General features: G+C 47.0%; 1 protein-coding gene across 2 annotated transcripts; it reads left to right on the top strand.

Annotated features, from left to right (window-relative positions):
* Positions 1–16,349: 16,349 nt before the first annotated feature.
* DUSP1 (dual specificity phosphatase 1) lies at positions 16,350–19,039 on the top strand. 2 transcript variants are annotated; one of them, XM_065690581.1, is made up of 4 exons: positions 16,350–16,851; positions 16,981–17,129; positions 17,254–17,473; positions 17,984–19,039. In XM_065690581.1, exons 1-4 carry the CDS (start codon positions 16,482–16,484, stop codon positions 18,352–18,354), a joined length of 1,110 nt encoding a protein of 369 aa, XP_065546653.1. In that variant the 5' UTR covers positions 16,350–16,481; the 3' UTR covers positions 18,355–19,039. The 2 variants fall into 2 exon arrangements, with proteins under 2 accessions (XP_065546653.1, XP_065546654.1); XM_065690582.1 differs by having other exon boundaries at positions 16,353–17,129.
* Positions 19,040–24,705: the final 5,666 nt, after the last annotated feature.

Raw genomic sequence — 24,705 nt, 5'->3', positions numbered from 1 at the left:
GTTGTTTTTAAAAGCTGTATGAAAACTGAGAAGGCTGGGGCATAACTAAAATAATACGACTCCCATTGGTACTATTGCATTGATAGAAATAGTCCTTTTGTTTGATCAACACTGATTTGGTGATGTTTCAGACAGTCAGTGAAGCTTCATGACAGAAACCAAAAATGCTCTTATTTCTGTTTTATAAACAGAAATTAAGGTTGGGTGAGATTAAGTTGTGATAGGGAAGTGATGGAAATATTGTGGATGGAACCCAGGAGTCCTGTACATTTTATTTGTCCAATGCGGCTATATTTGGAAGAAATATTTTGATGCATTTACAGTCGCTGCTATTTAGCTTTGAGTGGTGTCAGTGTGAATGAGCATCAGGCAGAATCTGTGAGAGCCACAACATAGTCTGTAATTCACAGGGGGTACCAGCTTTTGCCTGTCCATGTTGTATTCTGTCAAACTAGCTTCACAGGTATTTTGAGGGGGGAGGTATGAATTTCTGATACGGACAGGAGCTGTTATTTAAAGCTGTATGATGAAGACGTAAAAGGGATGCTGTTAGAGTGGTTGCTTTGTTTTTCATTACACAAAAGTGGATATGCTGCAATGACAAGTTTGTAAATCATATCTAGTTCCGTTCTCACACCACCCAATAACCTCACAATCTTTCTGTCAACTTCCTGAAGACCTTGGGAAGCTATAATTTGTGATAAAAATGGGAGTTAAAATGTTACGTGTATATCAAAGCTGAAAATTTGTGGCTGGCTGACCTTTTCATTTTGAGCAAATGCACTCATTTCCTTTACATTGCTTACTGTTTCCTCCTGAAGTCTGGCATAATAGGAAATCCTCCATGATTGTTTTCCTTAATCAGTGGCTCCATTGTGCCGGCTTCTGCTCCTTTCAGTGAGCAGGATCTCACCATGCTCCTAATGGGGCATCGCTCTCTCTGCTGTCAAGCATCAGTGCCCCAGAAACTCAGATGTTTCATTTCAGCAGCCATGGATGGGAGAATACCATGAGCGGTGTGTGCCACGTTCAGTGTGCTCTCAGAATAAGGAAACAGCCCCCTGATTTTTGGTTTAGAAAAGAAGAAATAACCAAGCACTCACTGGGTTTTACAGTGATATTTCCCAGTGTTTGTGGTTACGCTTTGATGAATAATGAAAAATGAAGAGTTGGTAAATTTAGATTTAGCCTTCTTTCCGTATGTGGGCTAATGTCATTTGTTGTCATGTCACTGCTAATATTTGCATAGTCATCTGACAATTGTAAAGAAATATACTCTGAAATGCCTACCCATTATGACTAGCACATCATTTTTCATTTTCTGATTTATTTCTCTGTCATCCAGTCAAGTGACAGGAGTTCCATGTTGTGACTGTACACCACAAACTGCCTCTTGCGAGAAATTAGGCAAGTATTTAGAAAGAAAAGGTATATTGGCAAGAGCTTAAAATAATTTGTGAAGTAAAAGAAAGGCTGAAGTTGCCAAAAGAAAGATTATTTGTATTGGTAACCTCTACCTGGTAAAACATAACATAAACAAAACCATAGTGACAGGCCAGTGCTCAGGAAGAGCTGATGGTTCACCACATCTTATCTTTTGCTTCCTGTTCCAGCACAGAGGTGCTGACATCATGTTCCTGCACGTGCAATATGCAGAAAGCTCAGGGTTTCTAAGTCAGTGTTGCCAAATAAACAATTTTTGCTTGTTGCCATTAATGTTCTGCTGTTCTGTTTTTCTCCAGTAAAGCTGACGCGTGTGGGGAGCCAGGTAGTCAGTCAGACTCTGCAGACATTTCACAGTTTTTTGCTTTCCTATCATATGGCTTTCAAGTGCAGCTCGCAGTAAAGATAGAGCAGTGGTCAGAGGACTTCAGTCAGTGTGTAACCCATTCCTTATGCAGAAAGTTCCCAGAGAAGACTGAGGGGGCTTGTATGACAGTACAGTTAACAAAAATGGTGTAACAACCCCAGGGTACCGCTTTGTGCATTTATACTGGAGTCAAATCTCCAGGGAAATTAGGTTAGTTGCAGCGATGATGATAATAATAAATAATGCATGCTCCCCTTGGATCTTGGCTGACTATCAAGACAAACTTCCTGATGATGAGATGCACATGTCTGTCTCCAGTCTCTTCAAGGTATCTGCAAGGCACCATTTTTTGCAATTACAAAGGACTGCCGATGAGAACATGCACTATAAGAAGCAATCCAGGAGCACTGGTCCCAGACTTCTGTCTCTGATTTCCATAATCGTTCTCATCTCAACTTCTCAGACATTAGCAAGCCAAATCTCAGAACAGCTCTGTCAAGTGCAGTGGTGGCAGTGGCAACGCAGAAGCCTGGGGGCTTTCAGTGTTGCCCATCGTGCTGTACCTCATTTGCATGAGGATGAGACAAGAAGGGGAGAAGTCCCTGTCATATCATGCCAGTAATAGATGAGGACACTGACTATATCTCCTTTGCTTCTAGTAGGGACCAAGACTGCAGAAGCACATTACCAAGGGACTCTTCTGCAGAAAGCACCTACCCCAAACTTCACAACCACTGTCTGGGGAAGCGGCTTTCTACCAATTGCCAAACCTAACTGAAGCAAGGCCACAGCGATGTTTGTGGCTTTTCTGTTGGCCTTGTTGCTGGCAATGCCACACTGCTACAGGTAGAAAAAAGGAAAGGCAGCCCTGCAGGGGTGCACTGGTTTGGTTGTAAGAAGGCTGCTCTCACCTCAGACCACCGCTCTCCCCAGTCCTCAGCTTCTACTGGCTCTATTTCCCTCCAGTAAAATGGGACCAGCTGCACCCCCTTTCCTCCCAGGTGCTATGTGGGCCATTCTGGTTTGTAAGAGAAGAATAAAAAGCATCTCAGTGCACTGGCATATCTACAGGAGCATCTGGTTTGCTGTTGCAAGGGACACCAAGTTGAAGTCTGGTTAAGTCATTAAACAAGGCTTTGGCAATAGCAGGACAGATCTTCCCCCAGCATGTGGACCCATAACCCTGGTGTTTAAGAGCAAACAAAATTCAGCACTTCTCAGTGCACTCAGGTATCACTCAAAAATAGTTCTTTATCTGCTAAAAAGCAGATAAAACAGAAGTTGGTGTTTGCCCTCGTTTGGCATCAGAAATACCTCTGCACAGTCCTGTGCAATCACGTACTCACCTGAGGTTGGACTGAATCTTTGTCTTGATTTATTCTTCACATATTTGATAATGAAGAAGCAAAAGCTGCTTGGCCCATCCTCTCTGACTCTCAGGCTGTTTTCTGTTGCTGATTTTCATAATTTTATTACTGGTTTCCTGACATTGAGATGCTCAGGTTTAGTTGTAGGTGCATTTATCATTCTACATGACTTGTTTAAATAATGTACGTATGAAAATAACCTTTGTTCAAGACATTCGGTATTGATCCTTTTTTTTTTTTTTTTATAAGCTGCTGTTAATCAGTGTTGTAAAATGGGATGACTTTCAATGACATAAACGCTAGAGATTGATTCTAGACCATTCCCCATGAATTGCTTTGTCTCGACTACACTAACAAATAAGCAGGACTGGCCCCTTTAGTCTCTTCTAGAAGGGAAGAAAGTTTTTTGAGCACATAGAGCACTAGCAGGGCAGCATGCGTGAAGCCTGGATCAGTAGATCACTCTCAAGTGAAATTTTAAAGGAGCTTTGTTGCCTAATTCCTGTAGATAGTCCCTGAAAACCTTGACAATCTCATCCTTAGGCTGCATTGAACTGTCAAATAAAAACAGTAGATGATATCTTAGAAAGTCACAGTGAAAGTGGCAGCTTCACAAGCCTGTGAGATGCTTGGGGCTGTGATAGTGAGTGCTGCTTAGGTAGCCTGAGGCAGAAGTCTCTGTTCTGCCTTCAGAAGCATTTGAAAGAGGAAGGGGGAAGGAGAGCTCCTGAGCACCTCTGAGGTAGCCCTCTCCTGCAGTGGGGAATTGCCTGGCAGACCTCCACTGCATACATCTGTCAGCTCATCTCTCTATTTACCCACATATAATATCCTGGCGCTGTAATTGCCATATAAACCATCAGGCATCACTTTTTCCAGAGGATTTTTTCCAGGCTTTGAAAACAAAGTTAAATATAACTGTTCTTCTACAGACAGAGAAACCGAGGCACAGAGGATCCAAAGGGCTTGTACAAGGTTATGTAGCAAGTCACAGACAGTAAATCACCAAGTGTCCTGATTTCCTCTCACCCATATGAATCCCTAGAACTCACTATCTCCTATAAGAAAGCTTAGCTCAGAGTCTTATTTTGAAATGTAATTAGTATGCAAAGTGCTTTGATCCCCTTTGATGGAAGATTCTATGTAATTTGCTATCCTATTTTAAAGTAATACCTCTAATTGTTATGCAGCAGGAAAATGAAATACGGATAAGTCTTTTGCTATTTTTAGGGAAAGATCTGAGTATTTTACTCCAGCAGGTTTAGGTTACAGTCATTTTCAATAGAAGAACTGTGAGATTTCTGCTGCTGTTGAAACATTTAGAAAGTGAGGATTAGCAAACATACAGTGTGTACTGGGACACTGGCTTTGTAGGGGTGAGTTCCCCCAAGAGGATGACTAACAGCAGGATGTGGGACATAATTTGCATGTTCTCTGACTCTGCTGCAATCATTTGTGTACTGGATACTTGAATTATATATTACACAGAAGGTCGCCCACTTGCCAAGCTGACAGCCCTGCTGAACAGTACATAGCCCTGGATGGGGGCTGAGGGAGGAGTGATGATGTTATTTCAAGAAGTGGCTAATGCTGGGTTCAAAAAGAAATAGCTCTGTGTATGACAGGACTTGGAATTTGTCACTGAATACTTGGCAGGGGGAGGTGGGGTTTTTACTCATTTTGCACCACTCTCATGCTAGGTCTGACTTTCAGGTTTTTTGCATCTGCTTCTGTTCTGTTCCTGTGGTGAATCTGATGCTGTTGATAGGTGTCATAAATCATCTCTACATGATCAAATGCTTTCTCTGTACAAGAGGTTCAGTGGGGGCAGTGGCAGATTTCCCCTATGTTGCCTTTGTTTTTTCTTAGGGAGACAAGAGAGTTCCCTATTCTGATTAAAGCCTACTTGAGCTAGGTTTCTTCACTGATAGAAGGACGCCAATGGGTGCTTTTTCTACTATCCTCCTCATAAAAAAGACTGATAAATACCAAGAAGCTAATTTTTGTAGACCACCTATCCAGGAGGAAGGATGTGAACAGCATTTCCAATCACAGCTAGCCTCTCCAAGAAATCATTTTCCACATAATAAAGTTTCAATGAGAGAAATCCTGATCACATATTTCCCTTTTGAAACATTGTTTTTTTCTGTCAGCACTGACTGTAAAAAAACAAACAATAAAAAAGGGAAATGATTCAAAACTAACTGAGTGCACTCATCTAATCATCTGATCAGCTATCTTGCTGATTGTCACACTACTTGCTGTACCCTGGCTTAAAAGTCAAGGTCTTTGGGGCAATGACTGTATTTACTGGCTTATGTGTTTGCATAGGTCCATGGCATACCCGAACTCCGACAGAAGTGCTATCAGTGGGTGATGCTTTTTGAGCTGCCTGCAGTGTGCAGACTCTGAAAGTTCCTGGCTTATTGGAGAAGGTTTCTAAGCCATCATCAGGTCACAGCTGAGGTGTCTGTGCTTTTATGGATCTGCTATGGATCTGCCATGGACAGGATACAGCATAGCTGTCAAAGCCAGGGCTGCATGCTCAGGCACCCTCCTGAACTCTCCCAACCAAGAAAGTTGGCTTTAGTAACAAGTTCCAATAGGCTGAACTCATTCCTGTTGCTTTCTTCTGCTTAGGATTGGTTGCCACTGGAAGACCAATGACAGTGGGAAACATTTTATCAAACGCATTCTTCCAAAACCTGTTTTTCAGTTGGGGTCCACCGGAAAGATGTGAACAATTTTGGTCAGTATTTCCACTGAGAGATCAAAGCTTTCAATTAAGAATTGTTCTTTAGACTACATTCACATTTCACCTTCCCTTTATTTACCTTTCCTCCCCTTCCCTCTTCCTGGTGTTGGGCTAAGTCCATGCTGAAAAAGCAAACCAGAAGCTTATTTTACCCTTGAAAAGGCAGTACATTCACAAGAAAAGGAATGTGTGTAAAAGCAAATCAAACCCATCTCTTCAGCGTGGTTTCCCCCGGTGACAGTAAATACGGAAGTTTGCCAGTAGAAATCAGAACCTCTCATGTCCACTTAGAGGTGAGGATCTGTTCACATAGTTGCCTGCTATCTTTCTCACTGAGCCAGACTCCTGCCTGGTGTTAATCAATGTTTTTCCAGTGACTTTAATCCACTATTCCCAAACAGATTTACCAGGAAGCCTACAAGCACTCCACTCCCAACCTTCCCCTGGTGCACTGCTTGGCAAGGCATGTGCTGCTGGTCTGGTGCTGGAGAAGTGGCTCTGTGGCCCCACAGCCCCACAGTGGCTCTGTACAATGCTCTGATGGACTCCAGGGGAGCTGCACACATTTCCACCAGGCAAGAGCCTGGCTTAGAGCTGTTTTGCCACTGACACTTTACAACCAAAAGTCATTGGTTTCAGTGTAATGTGCCCCATCCTCCTATTTCTAAGTAAAAGATGCATCGCAAAGTCTTCAGGGGGAAAGGCCGTGAGTAATAGCGATGGCGCAGCGCCTGCAGCCCAGCCAGCATGCCAAACAATATTCCAAGAAAATATTTCTAAGTTACAGCAATTGCGTAAGAGTGATTATTATTTTTAAAGTACAGAAAACGAAGTCCAGTTTCTAAAAAAGCAAACACATATTTTTAGCCTTGCTGGTCTCTCGATCTTACACTAATGGGAACCATCTGCGCTGGGACTGGCTGATAATCCTGGTAAATAACCTTTTGCTGCAACATTCCAGATGTTTCAAAGGCTTCTTTGCGAAGAATCATTTGTTTCCCTGCCTGTCACTCTCCCTTTCTGCCTTTCCTGTCCGTGTTTACTTCAGGAATATACATTCTTTTATTAAAAAGCTTTTGTTAAAAATAGCTTGTCAGGATTTTGGCCAATCTTCACTATGAGTCTTGCTTGCTAGCGGAGAATGAAAGCTTTCATTCCTTAGTGCTGAAAGACTAAATTGGAGATTTGAGAAGGAAGCTGAAAGATTTAGCCTAAAAAAAAGAGCACCAAAAACTTAGTTTGATTTGGATTTTTAAGTCATTTTGATCCCTCTGAGGATATCAGCTATTAAAAATCTCTTTTGGTATTGAGAGTTTTTAGTGTGATAAACTTGTGTGGATTATACGGATGTACTTTACAGGAACTTCACAACGCATTATGTGAAAGAGTCTTGTGATTTGCTTTGCTGCCTCTGTTGTCCCATATCCTGGCAGTGACTGCCTTTCCTATGTGAAGGAAAACATCCCTGGAGACATGGGGCACTCTTTTGTTCCACCTGAGTTAAGCTGAGCCAGAAAATAAGGGGATTTAAAACCATCCTTTAACCTTTCTGTTATCTCCACCTGGAGTCTGCCTGAAATCTGATGCGCTACTGCTACATTAATGCGGTAACTTGGGCTCCAGTACAATTAGATAAGAAAAGCCGTGCTTCCAGTGTCAGTGCTCCTACTCAGATCTCCAAAGTGATGTCTGTATCACCAGATAATGGTATGCTGCTCAGGAGAAATGAACACCTTGATGTGGTGTACTGTCCACTGGGCAATTGTTTTAGAAACTTCGTGTCGGTGCTGAAGAGCTCTAGAAGGCAAAGGAGAGTCTGTTTTTTGGTTTCTGAAAGACTTGGGGTTGAAAGGCTCCTCAGTGCTCTGCTGTGGTTAGGGCATTGCAACTGCAATCACAGCAAACCCCAATCCTTCAAGGAGAGCTGAGCAAGTAGAAGGTTTTAGGACACAGTCCCTTTGTTCTTTTGTTACCCGTTATCAAATTTGTTTCATAATAAAGTCTTCCTGAGCTTGGGGGTTTTGTGTGTGTTAATACTGGTAATATGATTTAAATATTCTGATGATTCATTTTGAGTCCAGAGAGCTGAATCAGCCATGTAGAACACAACTTGCTTCTCCCAAACCGTTACCTTTTCCATCCCTTTCTCGTCATTTCTATAAGAGGATGATTCATGCTCCTCTTGTATTTACCATTTGAGAATGTGCCCGATTCCTTCAGCTAATTTCACTTCTTGTTCCTCTTTTTCAAGAAAAGAAAAGAAAAAAGAGCTCTGAAAGCAGTGTTTGCTGATGATGTGACATGTCTCACAGGTGAACCTGGCATGTGAACTAAACCTGCAACGGACAGAGGGGAAAAAGAGAGGAAAAAATACCTCGAATTATTAAACTGATCGGAGCCCAAACTGTGAAGCTCAGCCTGTGGCTCACACTTCATGTGGTTTTGAAATTCTGGGTGTTCGAGTGAGGGGTTGTGTTCAAATAGAATTCTGGCATAATGGGGTTTTTCTGCTTGTTTAAAAGAAGTCCCTTACTTTATTTAGTTATTCAATTCTAATTTGTTGTCTCTGAATCTTCACTGCAGTTGTGGGTGGCTCAACCAGTTAACTGGGGAGCGGGGTTAATGATTGATTTACCTGACTAAATGAGAGCTGCCTGTTCACATAAGGACATAAGGAAATCTTTATAGCAGACCTTGGGTAAACACCTGGACTCTTGTCCCCGCTTTCTGTCTAAGACACTGTGCTTCTCAGTGTAACCTTGCAGTAATCAGATCAGTTTTAAAACCAGAGAGCATCTCTGCCTTCTCTATTGCTGCCAGTGCAGCCCCTCACCAGACCCAGGGCTCCCTGGCTGCTGCCCCAGGCAAAGCTGTGACCATCATGGGGCTGTCTGGCTGCTACCACACTCCAAGGGAAGTCTCCCCTCCAACTTCCAACCCCTTCCATTTTAGGGCTCCCCTCAGCCTGCTGCTTTTATGGGATGCTTTCTCCCTTTATTGGCAAGGGAGTTTTTTACACCACAGCAGCTGTAAAAAAACACTCTCTAAGAAGTGTGTTCATGCGAGCGGCCCTTTGGCTGGGCCCCTGTCTAAACAGAGCTCAGCATTTTGTGTGGCGGCCGAGGTGAAATCACAGCTTGTGACAGGCTCCAAGAGCTGCAGAGCGTCTGGCCACACGTGTGGTCACCCCCCAGGAGAAACGTCCCATGTTTGGGCAAATTCGTTTGAGCCAATGCTGCTGTATGACTTCACTCCTCATTCATCCCCATCAAGAAACAGTTTGTCCAATGCTTCGGAGAAGGACAGCACGAGCCCTTGCTAGGCTCACCTGAAGGTTTCACAGCAAGGCACTGAGATCATCTCAGTGCTGAGTTTTTGTCAAGTCTAATGGGGCATGAAGAACACGGGCAAGTCAGACAGGTAGCCATTTGACACCAAGGAAAAGGCATTTTATTTACAAAGAAATGGGTCGTTAGATCCCTTTCCTGAATATCATGTCCTGTCCCACTCGAGGTGACACTCAGAGGACAACTACACTGTGAGTCACTCTGCCCCGTGTGTTCTCATGTACTTCTGAAAACAACAGTGGGCCAAAGTTTGGCTTTTTCCACAGCCTAAAGGTTTTCACATTCAGAACAGTCAAGTGTTATTCTCTCCTATGACTAATACTGTGTTTTCACTAACCGCTGTTACACACAAACATCACCTCACTCTATCACATGAGAGAATCATGTCATATTGCAAATATTTTAACACACTGAATAGCACAAAATGAACAAGCAGTTCTGTATTTACCGATATGGGGGTATTTTTTAACAGTTACAAATGAAATACGAAGATTAGCTATAAACACCTTAAAGCTCATACTAAGAAAGCACAGAAAAAGGTGCATGAAAACAAGGGGACTCAGAGGGAGAGTGTGCAATGCAATACCCACCGCTATTTCTTTGTGCTTTGTTTCCCTTAAAAGCCTTATTTCTTTTTCACATCCTCTTGTGAAGTGTCGCTCTTGGGTCTCCACACTGAGTTACTCCATAGTCCAAGAATGCAGGAATTGTGGCTTTTGATAAACCTCATGTTATTTCAGACAGTTTACAGTCGCTTTTGCTGTTACATCCTCCCCTTCTGTCCCCTCAGCAAATGACCCCTTTCAACAGCATGGGGCAGCGAGACAAACTTAGACCTGAAGGATGGTAGAAATGGTGCAGAGAGCAGTGTGAGCACACTGGGAGGGCCTCCCTTCTGGGTCCTTGATTCCTGTGCTTCACACAGGACTTCAGGAGGAGGCAGAAGTACCTTTCCATCCCCTCTGCACCCTTCAGCCCTGACAGTCCTAGATTATTCCAAGCTTCCTACATCCATGAAAAGCTGTTCTTGAGTTGGGAATGGTTAGTATGTGTGGGGACTCAGAGCATGAAACTCTTTCCCACAGTAGCCGGTTGCACTGGCTTTACAGACCCTTGCACCCACAAGCTGGTGGGAAAAGATGTAGCTGCAGCTAATGGAGAACAGGTTTTGCTCTCCCTGCAGGACAGGTAACAAGATGCCAGACTCCAGCTGTACCCCTTCCAGCTCTGCTTGATCCTAATGGGCACAAGCCAGAGTAACCCCATGCTCAAAATCAGCCCCTCTGCCCTTTTGGTTCCCATGTGCCATGTATATTTATGAAGCCTTCATCCCTGTAAAGGCAAAAAGAACAGAACAAGCTACAAAGAGCAGTGCCTCCACAGCTCTTATCTCAATCTTCATGAGAGCGGATGGTTCTGGGAATGTGAAGCTCATACACAGTCACTGTGCCCACAAAACACTGCCATCACATGACTAGCAATAACCCCAGCTCTCATGTTTCTGGAGAGGAGAGCACGCCTCTCTCTGCTTCTTGGTGCGAGGTACGTCATTTGTTTTCTATTCAAATTCTCCCTCCTCCCACGGAAGCCTTGCCTTGCCATGCTAGCCATTAGAGGATGTTACAGAGAAAATGTATAAGCTGTAGGAAGAATAATTTCCCGTAAGTATATTTTATTATATATCTAATACCTTTCATCTTGAAATATGAGAACTCTACAAATACAGTGATTTTATTGAATAAATACCCTTATGCCTAACGCATGGCATGATTCATAGCAGATTAATAGAAGCAATTAAATGTAAGATTAAATTGCCTAAACCATTTGCCCTACTAAGCCGATCCCAGCGCTGTGAAGTGTATCAGTGCCACTAATTCCCAGAGATTCTCCTTTGGAGGCAGGTATTTAATGATTTTGAATATCAAATCCACTGTATCCCAGACTGGCTGTCTAATGCCTGTAATCATGTTAAAACGCAGCAGTAAGCAACTTGCCCCAGGCAGCTCGGTGAGTCACTGCAAGAGAAAGCAGGACTGACTTGCATTAGCTGCTCAAGCAGGCATGGAGCCACTTGGCAAAATTATGATGGGGGACCGTCCACGCTGCAGACACCTCAAGTGTCTTGGGTGTCAGGCCTTGAGATGCCATATGTCGGGCTGTGTGACAGGCACACGCACATGTATGGGGTCATATGGTGCCAGGCGTGCTGTCTGGGTGCCTCGGGTCATGTAACCCAGTGGCAGATGCAGAGCTGATGGCAGGTCCCCAGCGGCAGCGTGGGGCTGGCGCTGGGGGGTGTCACCCTGTGGAGCTGGCATCATGAAGCGGTGAGGAGCTCATGTCACTGCACTAAAAGTACAGCAGAGATGTGATCGTGGCCTGGAATACAGGGAGTGACCATTATGGTCCATGTGTGTGCTGCTGCCAGTGCCTGCTGTGCTCCCACCTCTGCCCACAGCCTGGGAGGAGGAAGCCAGTGGTCCGGGGTGGGCAGGGAAGCAGTGAGCTGAGATTTCCTTAGGCAGGGCTGGGGAAAAAGGGGCTTTCCATACTCCTCAATGTACATCTGTATCAAGGATGTGTTCTCACTTGAAATACCTGAGCAGCTATACCAACTATTTTCCACTCAGCAAGAAATAGTTACACGCTGGCCATGGCACACAGAAATAAGGCCATACCAGGTTTTCCAGCCTGTTTCTCCAGGAGTGAGATTCCCGCTCAGAGCTGGGTTTTGTGCTGTCAGGACTGACCTGTCTGCCTCCCCATTCCCCCACCTCATCAACTCCAATGTGAAGAATCTGAGGCAGCCTGAGCTTTGGCAAACCCTGGCAAAAGGGTTAAATCTCAGTCTTTAAATGCATAAAAAAGAATGTTTTCATTGTAATATGAGTCATCAGCAATTCTACCTTGTTTGCATTCTGCTTATTGTAACCTTCCATTGCTGAATCCTTTGTCTCCTTTGCTCCTTTTCCTTTTTCCCCTTCCTTCCTTCCTTCCTTCCTTCCTTCCTTCCTTCCTTCCTTCCTTCCTTCCTTCCTTCCTTCCTTCCTTCCTTCCTTCCTTCCTTCCTTCCTTCCTTCCTTCCTTCCTTCCTTCCTTCCTTCCTTCCTTCCTTCCTTCCTTCTTTTTCTCTCTCTCTCCATCTATCCTTCCTTCTTTTCCCTTCTGTTTCTTGTGAATCTGTGTCTCCCTAAAATCTGTCCAAATATTTACAAAAGGAAATGCTGGGTTGTGAAACTGAATTCGGAGAAAATGTTACACATGCTGAAGAAATGCCTCCAGCACAGTTTCCAAGTGTTCCCACATGCATTTTTTTTCTGTGTCTCAAGTGTTGAGGCTTGATCCTTCATATCTTCATTCAGACAAAACTTGCACTGCGGGCAGCGAGACCCAGGTCAGGTCCAATGGTGCTGCAATTCAGGCTTTGCTTGAACGGTTCAGGACTGATTTTGGCCATGAATGCCTAGTTAAAAAGCCTGTATAACCGGTATTACTGGGTAACTGGTTTATGCAATGGGCCAGCTCCAGTCCAGGGGTTATCTACACTGGCCACCAAATTGCTAACAAATTAGCATCGGTGTCAGTCGATGCAGAAGCTGTCTGCAGCCCTCTATTACCCCCTGAGATAAACATCAGCCAGGTTTCAGTGCGAAACCCATGGTGTCTGGTCCTGCTGAGACAAAGACAACGCATTCAGCTGCGACATGATGAAACTGCCATGAAGTCATTTTCCTAAGAAGTCCCTGATGCCATGAGTGAGGGCTCACACTCACGGGGCTCTCCTGTTGTTTTGGACAGGGACATATTTTGGCAGAGCATGTTGCCCTGTTAAAGAGCATGGGCACTGTTAAACCCAGGGGATAAAGTGGGCCGAATGGCAGCAGTAGGTCCCATCTGTCCAAATCAAAGCATCACCTCCCACCCCCACACTTCATACTCTTGTTTCTATTATTACCCTTACAAAGCCATTGTGGCCTGAGTGCAAACATGGATTGTTTTGGAGGAAGGGGTTAATTTTGTATTTCCTGGCTTTTGTTAAGGCAGGAAATCTAACCCTTAAGAAAGTCATTCAGGCCAGAGTGCGCCCCTAAGAGCCACTTCAGCCCTGTTTTGTGTTTTCCTTTCTTTCATTCTTATGGCAGGTTTATTTAAGAAAAGAAAACAAAAATAAAGCAAGGAAATAGCTCGTCCAGGATTATAAGTGATTCAATACACACTGCCACATGTGATGAATATTTTTCTTCCTGATTTGCACTGGGTGTAAACAAGACCAGATTCAAAAGTCTCATAATTACATAAGTCCATCGAAGAGCAATTATCATTGCTGTGGAGGCAAATTCCCTTTGCGCAAAGGCCTCAGCTGGATGTCTTCCTTGTCTGTCTCAGAACAGCCAAGGTATCTGGCCCACAGTATCCATATAATACTTATATGATATGATGGTGGTTAACATCATGACTGGTTGTCATTGAGAGCACATTCTCACTTGGCTGTGCAGGTGTCAGATATGGCGATTTCTCCAAACTTGGGGAAAAATTGAAGTTGCCAAACTGAGGGCAAAAAAAATCAGTCTTTTAGCTTCGTTTTCTGTGTGGGACATGGAAGAGTTTAGGATAAGACTGTCAGTGGCATTGGGATAGCTGTGCTGTGAGCCAGGGCTGGCTGTTCCCACTAACAAGGCACTAGTGGCACAGCACCATTAAAAATACTGCTTTCCATTAAAGCATTCAAGTGAAGTCTCCCAACCCATGCTGCTGCTCCGGGAACACACAAGGCTTTGGGCTGGTTAGAGAAGGACGTTCCAGCTCCTGACTCCACAGAGCTTCTCTGCTGTGGCTGTGCAGGTTCCTTGCCCCTCCTGTGCTCCCACAAGCGATGCCTTCAATCTACTGCAAAATTGGGCAAGAAATCGATCATTGATGATTCCTGATGCGCAGCTCCTTAGAAAACTGTGGGTGGGCTGGGGTTTGACAGACGATGTGCGCTTGTCCATAGCGCAGTGTCACAGTGATATCACATCTTGTGAGGAGCTCTGAGCACACCACAGGAGGACAGGCAGTTCCATTGCTGCCTGAGGCATGGCCCACGCTCCCTGACCGCTTCCCGTGTGCTCGCGGTGCAGAGGGATGTGTATTCACTCCATGATTCACGTCCAGTGATCCACTGTGGACGACAGTGGGGTCCCAGTAACAGAGTGAGTGACGATGTGGTGGAGCAGAGTCACTTCCCAGCACTGAAGAGTATGAGTGTTTCTCACAATCTGTTTCCAACACACTGCTGGAAGGACAACAATAAATAAATGGAACGAAAAGTGCAATCCCGTGTTTATTTTTAAGGAACATATTGAAAAAACAGATTCTCTTGGAGGCTGCAGTTTTGGCAACCCCCCATGCTCAGCAGAGCAGAGACAATCCTGTGATAAGCGGATGAGGTGGCACCAGCACCCACCTGCCCATGCCCTTCCCTGTGCCTTCTCCTCCCGGTCCCCCATGGAGGCCTGGAAAACCCAGGAGATGTTGGGCTCATACAGAGCCTGGCTGGCAGGAGAAGATCTGAGGTTTTTAAGGACCGGGAGACACTGGTGGGAGAGAAGATGGAAAATTTGAGGTGCGATGGTTGGCAGCCCACGAGGCTGGTGGGGACGGATGGTGGGAGAAGAGTCTTGTTGTGATGTGGCAGGGAGAGAGCTCCTCTGAAAAGAGCAGCTGAAGAAGGGAAGTTAAAACAGAGAACTACTGAAAGGAGCTGTGACCGGAGCAGAAATTGCTGGGAAAGGGCTGGGGGAAAAGGGCCAAAGCAGGAGGAGGTGCTGGGGGCAGCTGTGGCTGGAGAGGCATCCCCGAGAGCAGGGGAAGAGGAAGCAGCACTGACTGGAAGCCCTGAGTGAGAAACACCCGAGTGTGCTGGTGGAAGCAGCCACACACAGGGAAAAGGAAACTTCTGGGAAGTGCTGAAGCACGACCAAGGGGAGAATGAAAGAGAGGTCCCAGTACCCCACTGCCGGTCACTGGCAGCCCCAGCTTCTGGTTGTGCTCTCAGTGGGAAACATGAACTTTGCCTGGGCTGCAGGTCTACTACATTTTTTTCCTTACACATAAAACATGATGGGAACAGCTCTCAGGTGTGTGTTTACATTACATATATATACACAAAGATATGTATACACATATATATGGAAGTGTAGCTATGTCTGTACATGTGTATATGTCTATGCATGAATCAAATATACATATGTGTATGCTTGTTTCTTTATATTTTAGAAGAACAAGCATGCCCACACCCAAGCCTTCACATCCCCTGCACTGCTGCTCCAGCAGCTTCCTTCCCTTGGCAGTGCTCTGATTGCTTGGGAAAGGGGGGAGCAGCCAGCGCTGGGGGACACGGACAAAGGCTGCCCCAGTGAGGCCTTCAGCTGTGGGGCAGGGGACAAGGGACAGCAGCGAGGTGGCCCAGCCCCATGGCACCTGTGCAGGACACATGTCTGTGTGGGAGTGGGGTGTGTGTGGATGAAGGGTGTGTGCATGTGTGTTTGTAGGTGTTTGTATGCGCGTATGGGTGTACATGTCTGTGTTTGTATGTGCACATATACGTTTCTATATTTATATCTATGTGCATGCGCATGTAAGCGTGTGTATGCATTATACAGGTATATTGATGTGTGTACATATACATGTGTGTGTATGCATATGTATATCTATATCCGTGTCTACAGGCAAGTGTGTCAGCATACGTTTATCTGTGTGTATATATACATATGTGTGTGAGTAGGAACTTCTGTGTGCACATGTGTACATCTAGATATGTGTATACGTGTTTCTATGTGTCCATGCACACGCGTGTCCACACGCGTGTCCATCCGCGCACACACACGTGTGTACAGGCGCCGACCAGGCGCCCACCCTCTCCCAGCCCCCTCCGGCCGGCGCGGGCGCGCGGCCCCGCGGCACATGACGTCATGCCGGCGAGGCTGGGCGCGCCCGCGCTGGCGCGCCGCCAAGGTGACGTCTTCGGGAGCGCCCACGTGACGCGGCTCCATTGAGAAAACGCCGGCCCGGCGGCGCGGCCCTATATAAGGCGGGTGCGGGCATGCGGGGCCGGGCCGGGTCGCGCTGCGCTGAGCTACTGCGGGGCACCGGGCACTCCAACACTGGCCGCGCCTTCCTCATCTTCCTCCTCCTCCCTCCTTCCCTCGGCCGGAGCCGCCATGGTGAACCTGCGGGTGTGCGCGCTGGAGTGCGAGGCGCTGCGAGGGCTGCTGCAGGAGCGCGCCGCGCAGTGCCTCGTCCTCGACTGCCGCTCCTTCTTCTCCTTCAACGCCGCGCACATCCGCGGCTCCTGCAACGTCCGCCTCAGCACCATCGTCCGCCGCCGCGCTAAGGGCGCCCTGGCCTTGGAGCACGTTGTCCCCAACGAGGAGCTCCGAGCCCGCCTGCGCCAGGGGCTGGTTCACACCGTGGTGCTGCTGGACGAGCGCAGCGCCGACCTGGAGCTGCCCAAGCGCGATAGCACGCTGCTGCTGGCCCTCGGCACCCTCTGCAGGGAGGCCCGCGGCGCCCGCATCTGCTTCCTCAAGGGTGAGTGGCGCCGGGAGCGCCCTGGCAGCCGTCGGAGGGGAGGGGGGACCGCGGTAGCGCCGTTCCTGGGGCTCTGCTCGCCCCCCGGCCGTGCCGCGCTCACCCGGCGCCTCTCTGTCCCCTCTGCAGGAGGTTACGAAGCGTTCTCGTCCGCCTGCTCCGAGCTCTGCACCAAGCCGGCCGCCCCGACGGGCCTCAGCCTGCCCCTGAGCGCCAGCAGCGCGCCCGGCAGCGCCGACTCGGGGTGCAGCTCCTGCGGCACCCCTCTCTACGACCAGGTGAGCGGGGCCGGGCTGGTAGCGGCGGGAGGGGCGGACGGGAAGCGGGGCGGGCGATGAGAGGAGGGGGAAGGCGGTCGGCAGCCTCCCGAGCGGAGTTAACCGGTTGTCCCTTCTGTTCTAGGGTGGGCCGGTGGAAATCCTGCCGTTCCTCTACTTGGGCAGCGCTTACCATGCCTCCCGGAAAGACATGCTGGATGCTTTGGGAATCACGGCATTAATCAATGTCTCAGCGAACTGCCCCAACCACTTCGAAGGGCACTACCAGTATAAAAGTATCCCTGTGGAGGACAACCACAAGGCAGATATCAGCTCCTGGTTTAACGAGGCGATTGATTTCATAGGTAAATGAGCTCTCTTTACAGTTTGTTCTTTTCCTGGGGTATTATACCCTGGGAGGTGATTTTTGGGTATTGTTTTCCCCAGTAAAACCTACATTTGAGACTGGGGAATTTAATTCTGTTAGGGAGATATGCTTGGGGAATATTTCTGTTTATTTTATCCTACTCAGAGGAGAAATCTTGGGTTCACAAAGCTGTTTGAATTCTTGAATCAAGAGGCATCGGTCTTGCAGAGAGCGAGTGAATTTAAGTGGATCAGAATTAAAGTAATCTTGCAAGAACTGCTAAAGTGACCTGGAGGAGCTATTAGTATAATTGGAATTGGAGCCCAGAATGAAAATAGCTAGACTGCTGGTTCCCTCAGGACAAAGGCTCTCTTTGTCTCAAAAGCACAGGTGAACCTATTAAGCTAAGGAAGGGATGGATTAAAGAAATGTGAAACAGGAGCCTATGCTTTCCCACCTTTGGAAGCAGTGGGACTTACTTGCTAACTGTGTATTTTAATTCTTTCAGACTCTGTTAAAAATGATGGAGGAAGGGTATTTGTGCATTGCCAGGCTGGCATTTCCCGGTCAGCAACCATCTGTCTTGCTTACCTCATGAGGACCAACAGAGTCAAACTGGATGAAGCCTTTGAGTTTGTGAAGCAGAGGAGAAGCATCATCTCCCCAAACTTCAGCTTCATGGGGCAGCTGCTGCAGTTTGAGTCACAGGTCCTTGCCCCCAACTGCTCAGCAGAAGCTGGTAGCCCTGCTATGTCAGTATTGGACAGAGGAGCATCGACCACCACAGTCTTCAACTTTCCAGTCTCCATCCCTGTTCACACCTCATCCAGTGCTTTAAGCTATCTCCAGAGCCCCATCACCACTTCCCCAAGCTGCTGAAAAGTGGGTGAAAATATGGCCAGAACTCAGGTTTACTGTCTCAGAAGTGCAATAACTACAGGGACAGTGTCATCAGTCACTCGTGTTTTGTGGGGAACCATCCATGCATCCCAGAACAGTGTCATTAATGGAGAGGAGCTCACCTGATGCCAGAGAATTAGGCGTTACTGACTGTTCTACTGACTTCTGAAGCCAGTATCTGGATGTCTACACCGATATCAAAGGACACTGTCTCTTCTTGAGCTGTTCCTCCTTGTCTTCTGTCTGTCCTAAGCCTGCTCCATGTTTAGTAGCATGCTCACCAGTATTCCCATTCCTGGACACTTTGAGCAACACTGATGCTGTCCCCCTTTTATATGACAGTCCTATTTATTTATTTTTACATTAGTGCATTGGGGTTTTTTGCCTTCACAAACCTAGAGTTTCATTTCTAGAGAAACCAAATACCTCAGTATTTTTTTGGTACTATAATCCTGTGTGTGTATATAGCTGTCAGCTCTTCTTGTTTCCCAAGCACTGACATGAAAGCACCAGGCGAGTGCTTTTTTGAGTTGCCAAGGGTTGTATGTTTGCTGATTTATTTATGATGTGAAATAATATATTTCTTCTTATGAAGACATAGTTTTGTTACATGATTATAACTTTTTTTTTATACAAACAGAATAAATTATGGTATTTCTACTGAGCTGGATGATACATTCTTTAAAATCTTGTATTTTACAGTCCCAAAACCCAAGTGGAAGCTCCCAGGGGAAGAACCACAGAAATCTGAATTTGCAGCTCTGCTGACCTCAGCTCTTGGCTGAATTACATAGAAAAATGGGTTTAAGCCACATAATTGACTGGAACCTACTGCTGCTCCTTAACCTGAGCTTTTCTTTGTCCCTGTATAATTACATGCAGTGGCAGAATGCCAGGGCTGGCTTCTCAGCTGTAAGGTGGATTTGGCCACAGTGATGGCCATAGAGCTGTAGCAGTTTGAACCAGCTGAGACTTGGGCACAGGGTTACAGTGAATTCCAAATATCACTTGTCTGAGAAACGAAGACGCTTCCTATTACTTGTTTACTTTTAATGCTTCAGAGGTTAAGGCTAAAAATTAACCTGTTGGTAACAGATCTCCACTGCTTGTGAGTTTGTGCCAAGGTGTCTTCTTTTTCCATCCTACCTTCTTGATTAGTTTTTGCAACTCAGACTGTCTCTCATGCCTGGAATGAAGTATTTGACTTGCTGGGCTGTGTCTGTAAATATAATCGGGGTGTAACAAGAGATCAGGTAGCCAACAAGACACTTATTTCTTAGCCGGACACAAATAAATGCTCTCTCCTTGTGTAGAAGCCACTCTAGTGAGAATCTATCTGGCATTTAGTTGAGGCAATGGAAAGAGTTTTATGTAGCATATCAAAAGCCGGGCAGGGGAGCTCTAACAGACCAGCTCTCCTGGCAGCTTATGGGCAGGAGCCGCAGGGTGAGGGTGACAGGCTGGATGCAGTACACGGTTACTGCTGTGTGGTGTGACAGAACTGTGCATCCCTATGGGGTGTGTGGGGTGAGATGTGTATGTGGGGAGGAGCATTGCTGTGACATACCCTTACCATGAGAAGCTGATGGAGAAGAGACACAGCTAGAAGCTTGCTTTACTAGGTAGGGTGGTAATACAGGTAAGAGGGGGATGGTTGTGGGGGGAGCACTAGGGCATTGGGTGTCCCACCTCCACCCTAGAAGGGAGCTGCCAGTCCTTGCCTTTCTGATACTCCAGGAGTCAGATCTTACTTTTGCCCCAACAAAAATGGTTTTGCTTGGGCAGATACAGCAGGTTATGACACTGTGTAAAATTGTGGCATTTTAACAGTTAGGATCCTAAGCTTAATGATGAGGGGGTATTTTAAGTGTAAAGCAGCTGTGCTCTTGTCAAGTAACTGGAGACAAGCAAAGCACCACAAGTTTCTGCTGAAATCCTCCAAGTTAGCTGGAGTATTAAGGGTGCTGAAATCCAGGACTCTTCTCCTGGGAGAAGGTGCCCTTGAAGGATGGGATGATGTGCTGCTGCATCTGAAACCTCCACGTGAGCTGCCCCTCCGATGCAGCTCTGTCGTCAGCGCTGCACGTCAGCCATCGCCAAGCTTCAACCTGACACCAAGGGATAAAGAAATGGAGCAGCTAAAAGGGAGAGGTCCCTGGGCACTAAGAGACAAAGTTAGAAACCCGTATTTTCCTAAAGCATCAAAGTGAACATCCTCCCCAGTCTGTCCCATGCTGCAGAGCCTGCAAAACCCCTTTGTCCATGGAAAGTGCCTGGGCAGGTTGTGCTGCTCAGGAGGATTGCACCTACCCCTGGTCTCCTGTAAAGCATACAAGGCTGTTTGTGAATACGTGAGCCCTTATACACCTGCAGTAACAATGGAGCAAACTTTCACCTTCAAGGCAAATCAGAGCTTGTTCAGTGGAAAAATACAACCTTGGCAGCCCTGGCTGTGCAACTGGTGAAAAAAATCCTGCCTGTTAATCACAACTCAAACAGAAATCCGCTCCCTGTCAGCCAGGGGAGCTTGTTTATGTGTTTCTTGGAACAATAAAACTCATTACCTGGCAGCTGATCAGCTTTCATAACCTAAGCAGGCACCTGACAGAGGGGCACACGAGAGTGCTGCTTCAGCACAAAGGCTGTAGTGGAAAAGCCAGCCAGCGACAGCAGGGCTTCGGTCCCAGCGAGGCACCGACACGCGCTGCCAGCTCTGTGGATGTGTGATGTCCTTTTCCAAGTCTATCCTGATCCTTCTGTCGCCTGTAATCTGCCTCACAGTGCCCAGAGCCCACAGCCTCCTGCAAAGTCTCTGCGGACAGGATTGTACCCAGATCCTGAACTGCTCCTTGTCCAAACAAGGGGAGGATAAGGGGGGCAGGAACAACAGTGAAAAGTAAAGAGAGATTAGGTTGAGACCTGCAAACATCACCTTAGTGCCACAGTTGTAGGGGGATGGATGGGCTCAGTTCAGGGGTTTGCTGGGAGCCAGGGGAAAGGAATAGGGCAGGCAGCAAGGTGAGGGGCAGAGAAGGAGGTATGAGCTGGGCAAGGAGGCACAAGTGGCTGAGACGGGCAGAGCTTGTGTGTTGTGGAGGTGAAGGACACTTTGATGACACAGCCAAGCTGAACTTTGCCCACTGTGGATGTGTTAGGGAGGCATTGTCCCTTCTTACCCCTCATTTATTCCCCCTGCTTTGCAGTTTTGTTTGCTTGGGATATCAAGACACACGGTTCACCCTGGTTTGCAGCACTGAACTCCTGCTAACCCCAGCTCCCACAAGAGCTGGCTGCCCTTCCATGCCAGAGGTTTTGGCTTAGACCCTGATCTGATCCAAGACCCCTAGGAACCCACCACACAGAAGGCATGTGTAGGGCTTTCAGCTTATATAAACCCATAGTTCTACAGTTGCATACATCCCCATGGAAACCACGAGGAGTTTCCCCTTGGTGAGGACGGTGGTAACATCACTTCCTGCTGCTGACAAAACAATTTGTCACAAAGTGATAAAAAGGCATGGTTCGTGTTTGCAGGAACTGGCCCCAGGCTTTGTTCCTCCCAGGCTAGAGGCTGCTCCCCCGCCCCAAAGGCAAACAACAGCCATTGTGTGCTGCGCAGAGCAGGGATGGGGAGATGTGGACAAACCCTTTGGGTTTCCAAAACGCCAGAGCATGGACCACTGACACACCAAAAGTTACACAGCGTATAGAGAAAATGGCAGTGTGGACCCTAGAGCAACACACGGGGCTCCATACAGCACCCTTAGACTGGTCCCCCCGACTGAAGGGTGTACATGGCCAACTCACATGGGGACTCAGCACGAGCCATGCGTAATAACCCCCGCAACATGCAATCCCCAGGGGATGCAGGATACCAGTTATCACATGACAAACAGACACAGCTCCAGATTAGACGCATCTCGGGTAATCCCCTTGTCTCAAAGCTTTTGCCTTTCTTTTGTAATCAGCAGTTTGAAAGGCGCTGGGTATAGGCAAGCTTAGGGACTATCCTGCATTAGTCACCCCTGGTATCAGACTAGCAGGGCCACAAGGATGTGTTAAACCATTGCATTGAAAAAAAGAACATTACATCCAGATCATACGTGAGCAAATCTAGTCTGCCTGGTTACCACCTGGGTTTTTTCCCTGTCTGGGTCTAGGGCAGCAGAAAGGGCACTGAGTGTCAATTGCAAACGGTGTTTCAGTGCAGGCCTGAGACCCCACTCCCCAGCAGACGAGCTGCAGTGTAATGGGGAAGGAGAAAAGATCATGGCATGTGACTGTTCAGAGTCCTTAGAAGTCACTACGCCTCAAACCTCATCTAAACCTAATCCTTATCCTTTCCCCTGCCCAGCAACCGTGTTCATGACACACACCTACACACAGTGTACCCAGTAAGACTCCACCCAGGGCTTTAGCTTCCCCACATCTGTTCCAGTCCAAGGTTGTTGGGAGAATGGCTAAACCCCAGGCTCAAACACGCTCACGCTGAAAGAACTAATTAGGCTGAGGTTTGTGCTGTGCTGTATGTGGCCTTCCTGCTCCATGCTACTTACTATGGTGCAGATTCAGTGACCACAACTGATGGCCTCCCTGCTACATGCTATCTACTACAACACAAAGTCAGTGACCACAGCTGATGCAAGGCTATCAACCCAACCAAGAAGCATGGCCAAAGCACCTGCAGGTGGCTCCTGTTAGCACCCATCAAGGGCATAAAATGTTAAGTGGGACCCAGATATCAAAGAAAGGAAAGCAGTGCTGAAGGGTGAGATGTCAGAGGCTAGAGAGAAGCAAGACTTGTTGGTGTAGCTGCCACTGCTGTGAGGATTTAAGCCTAGCCAGCTGCCCCTGTTGGGGACCTGGTCCAGGGTCTGCTCAGTTCTCTGTGTGGTTTGCTCTTGCTCAGGTTGTGGCTACGTACACAAGGGCGATCTCGAAGGGATGAAATCAGGTACCTGAGAGGCAGCAGCTGAGTTGCTCTGCTGCTGGGGTGGGTAAAGGACTCTTGGGTTTGAGCACTATTTCCATTTTGGAAGGGCAACTGTACAAACCTGCGCCTGTCTGTAGCGCTGCCAAAATCCCATGTGGACCTTGCACTGTCAGTCTGGCACAGAACAAGTTGGCTCCCTCACTGGAAGGCTAGAGGCCAAAACCAGGGCAAAAGACAGGTTTGTTCTTTGTCCTTACATGATGTGGGACAGCATGTTATCCAGGTGTGGGTTTGTTAGGGTTTTTTTTTTCCCCTCTCCCTGGGATTTTCCATTTCCAGGGTTTTCCAGGTGCTGCCTGTTGCTGCACAGCCTTCCCGCAGTGCCAGGCTGTATGCGCCGTTAGTGCTGAGCCTCGCCAGCACCCCTGGCACAGCTGTGGGGCTGAGGGCTGGTTGAGGTCCCTGTGAAGCTGCTGGGCAGGGGGTTTCCTGAGTGATGCTCTCCGGCTCTTGCATTTGCATGCGTTTCCTGCTAGAGACAGAAATGACTCTGTCTGGGGTTCCCCTCCTCTGTGCTGCTGGCAGGCAGGGGAGAGGGGGAGATGAGACACCCAGGGGCTGCTTCCAGCTGCTGGGGCTGGCATTAGGTGGATGTGTCCTCCCGGTGGGTGCTCAGCAGTGACGTGCTGCTGGCTTGAGGTCTGCAGGGCTGTAGTTCTTTAGGGAGCCAAAAGGGATGCTCATAAACATGCTCAATGCACATGAGCAGGGATGAAGCACCGCTAATATTACTAACCCTATTGCATCTCGCCCAGGTCTTGTTTGGTGTTCTGGCTGGATGAGGCAGGGATGTGGGAACTGTAATTTCATCAGCCAATTCATTCCAAAATCTATATTGTATAGACTGTGTTGGAGATGTAATGAGTGACCTGGAAAACGCTTCATTTCTCATAAGAGGATTATGTTTGATACCAATCCCTCCCATTTCAATACCTATTGGTTCCAAAACTATAGAAACCATGTTTAAAAATAAACTCCCATAGGACTCTTATATGATGTAGCTGCCTTCTAACTTGGTAACCAGTTAAGTATAAATGAGCAAGTCCTCAATACACACGCAATACTTCCTAATTATAGCCTTAGAGCCAAACATAGGTTCCACCTGTACTAAAATAATAAACTCCAGTGTGATTTTTAGACTTCTAATTTCTGATATAATTTAGTTTTATTGGAAAGGGCTTGGGGTTGTTTTTTGTCACCAGCAATTGTAGCAGAAATGTCTCAAAATGGCTTTTTCAGGTCTTTTGTACACTGGAAAGAGGGGGTTTCTTTTCATTGTCTTCCCTAAATTCGTCTCAAAATATCACCCGGTGTAAATTTATTTCCACATCAGTTTG

The sequence above is a fragment of the Lathamus discolor genome, chromosome 10 (assembly GCF_037157495.1).
Source record: "Lathamus discolor isolate bLatDis1 chromosome 10, bLatDis1.hap1, whole genome shotgun sequence".
In the NCBI taxonomy this organism is placed as follows: domain Eukaryota; kingdom Metazoa; phylum Chordata; class Aves; order Psittaciformes; family Psittacidae; genus Lathamus; species Lathamus discolor.
The sequence above is the reverse complement of the archived record's forward strand: the minus strand, read 5'-3'. Positions and strand labels throughout refer to the sequence as shown.

What these genes read in the sequence shown, in the direction of transcription:
- DUSP1 (XM_065690582.1), top strand. Translation starts at nt 16,482, where the DNA reads ATGGTGAACCTGCGGGTGTGCGCGCTGGAGTGCGAGGCGCTGCGAGGG. An exon ending in GCACCCCTCTCTACGACCAG is followed by an intron (nt 17,130 to 17,253) that starts GTGAGCGGGGCC and finishes CTTCTGTTCTAG; the next exon opens with GGTGGGCCGGTGGAAATCCT. An exon ending in CGAGGCGATTGATTTCATAG is followed by an intron (nt 17,474 to 17,983) that starts GTAAATGAGCTC and finishes TAATTCTTTCAG; the next exon opens with ACTCTGTTAAAAATGATGGA.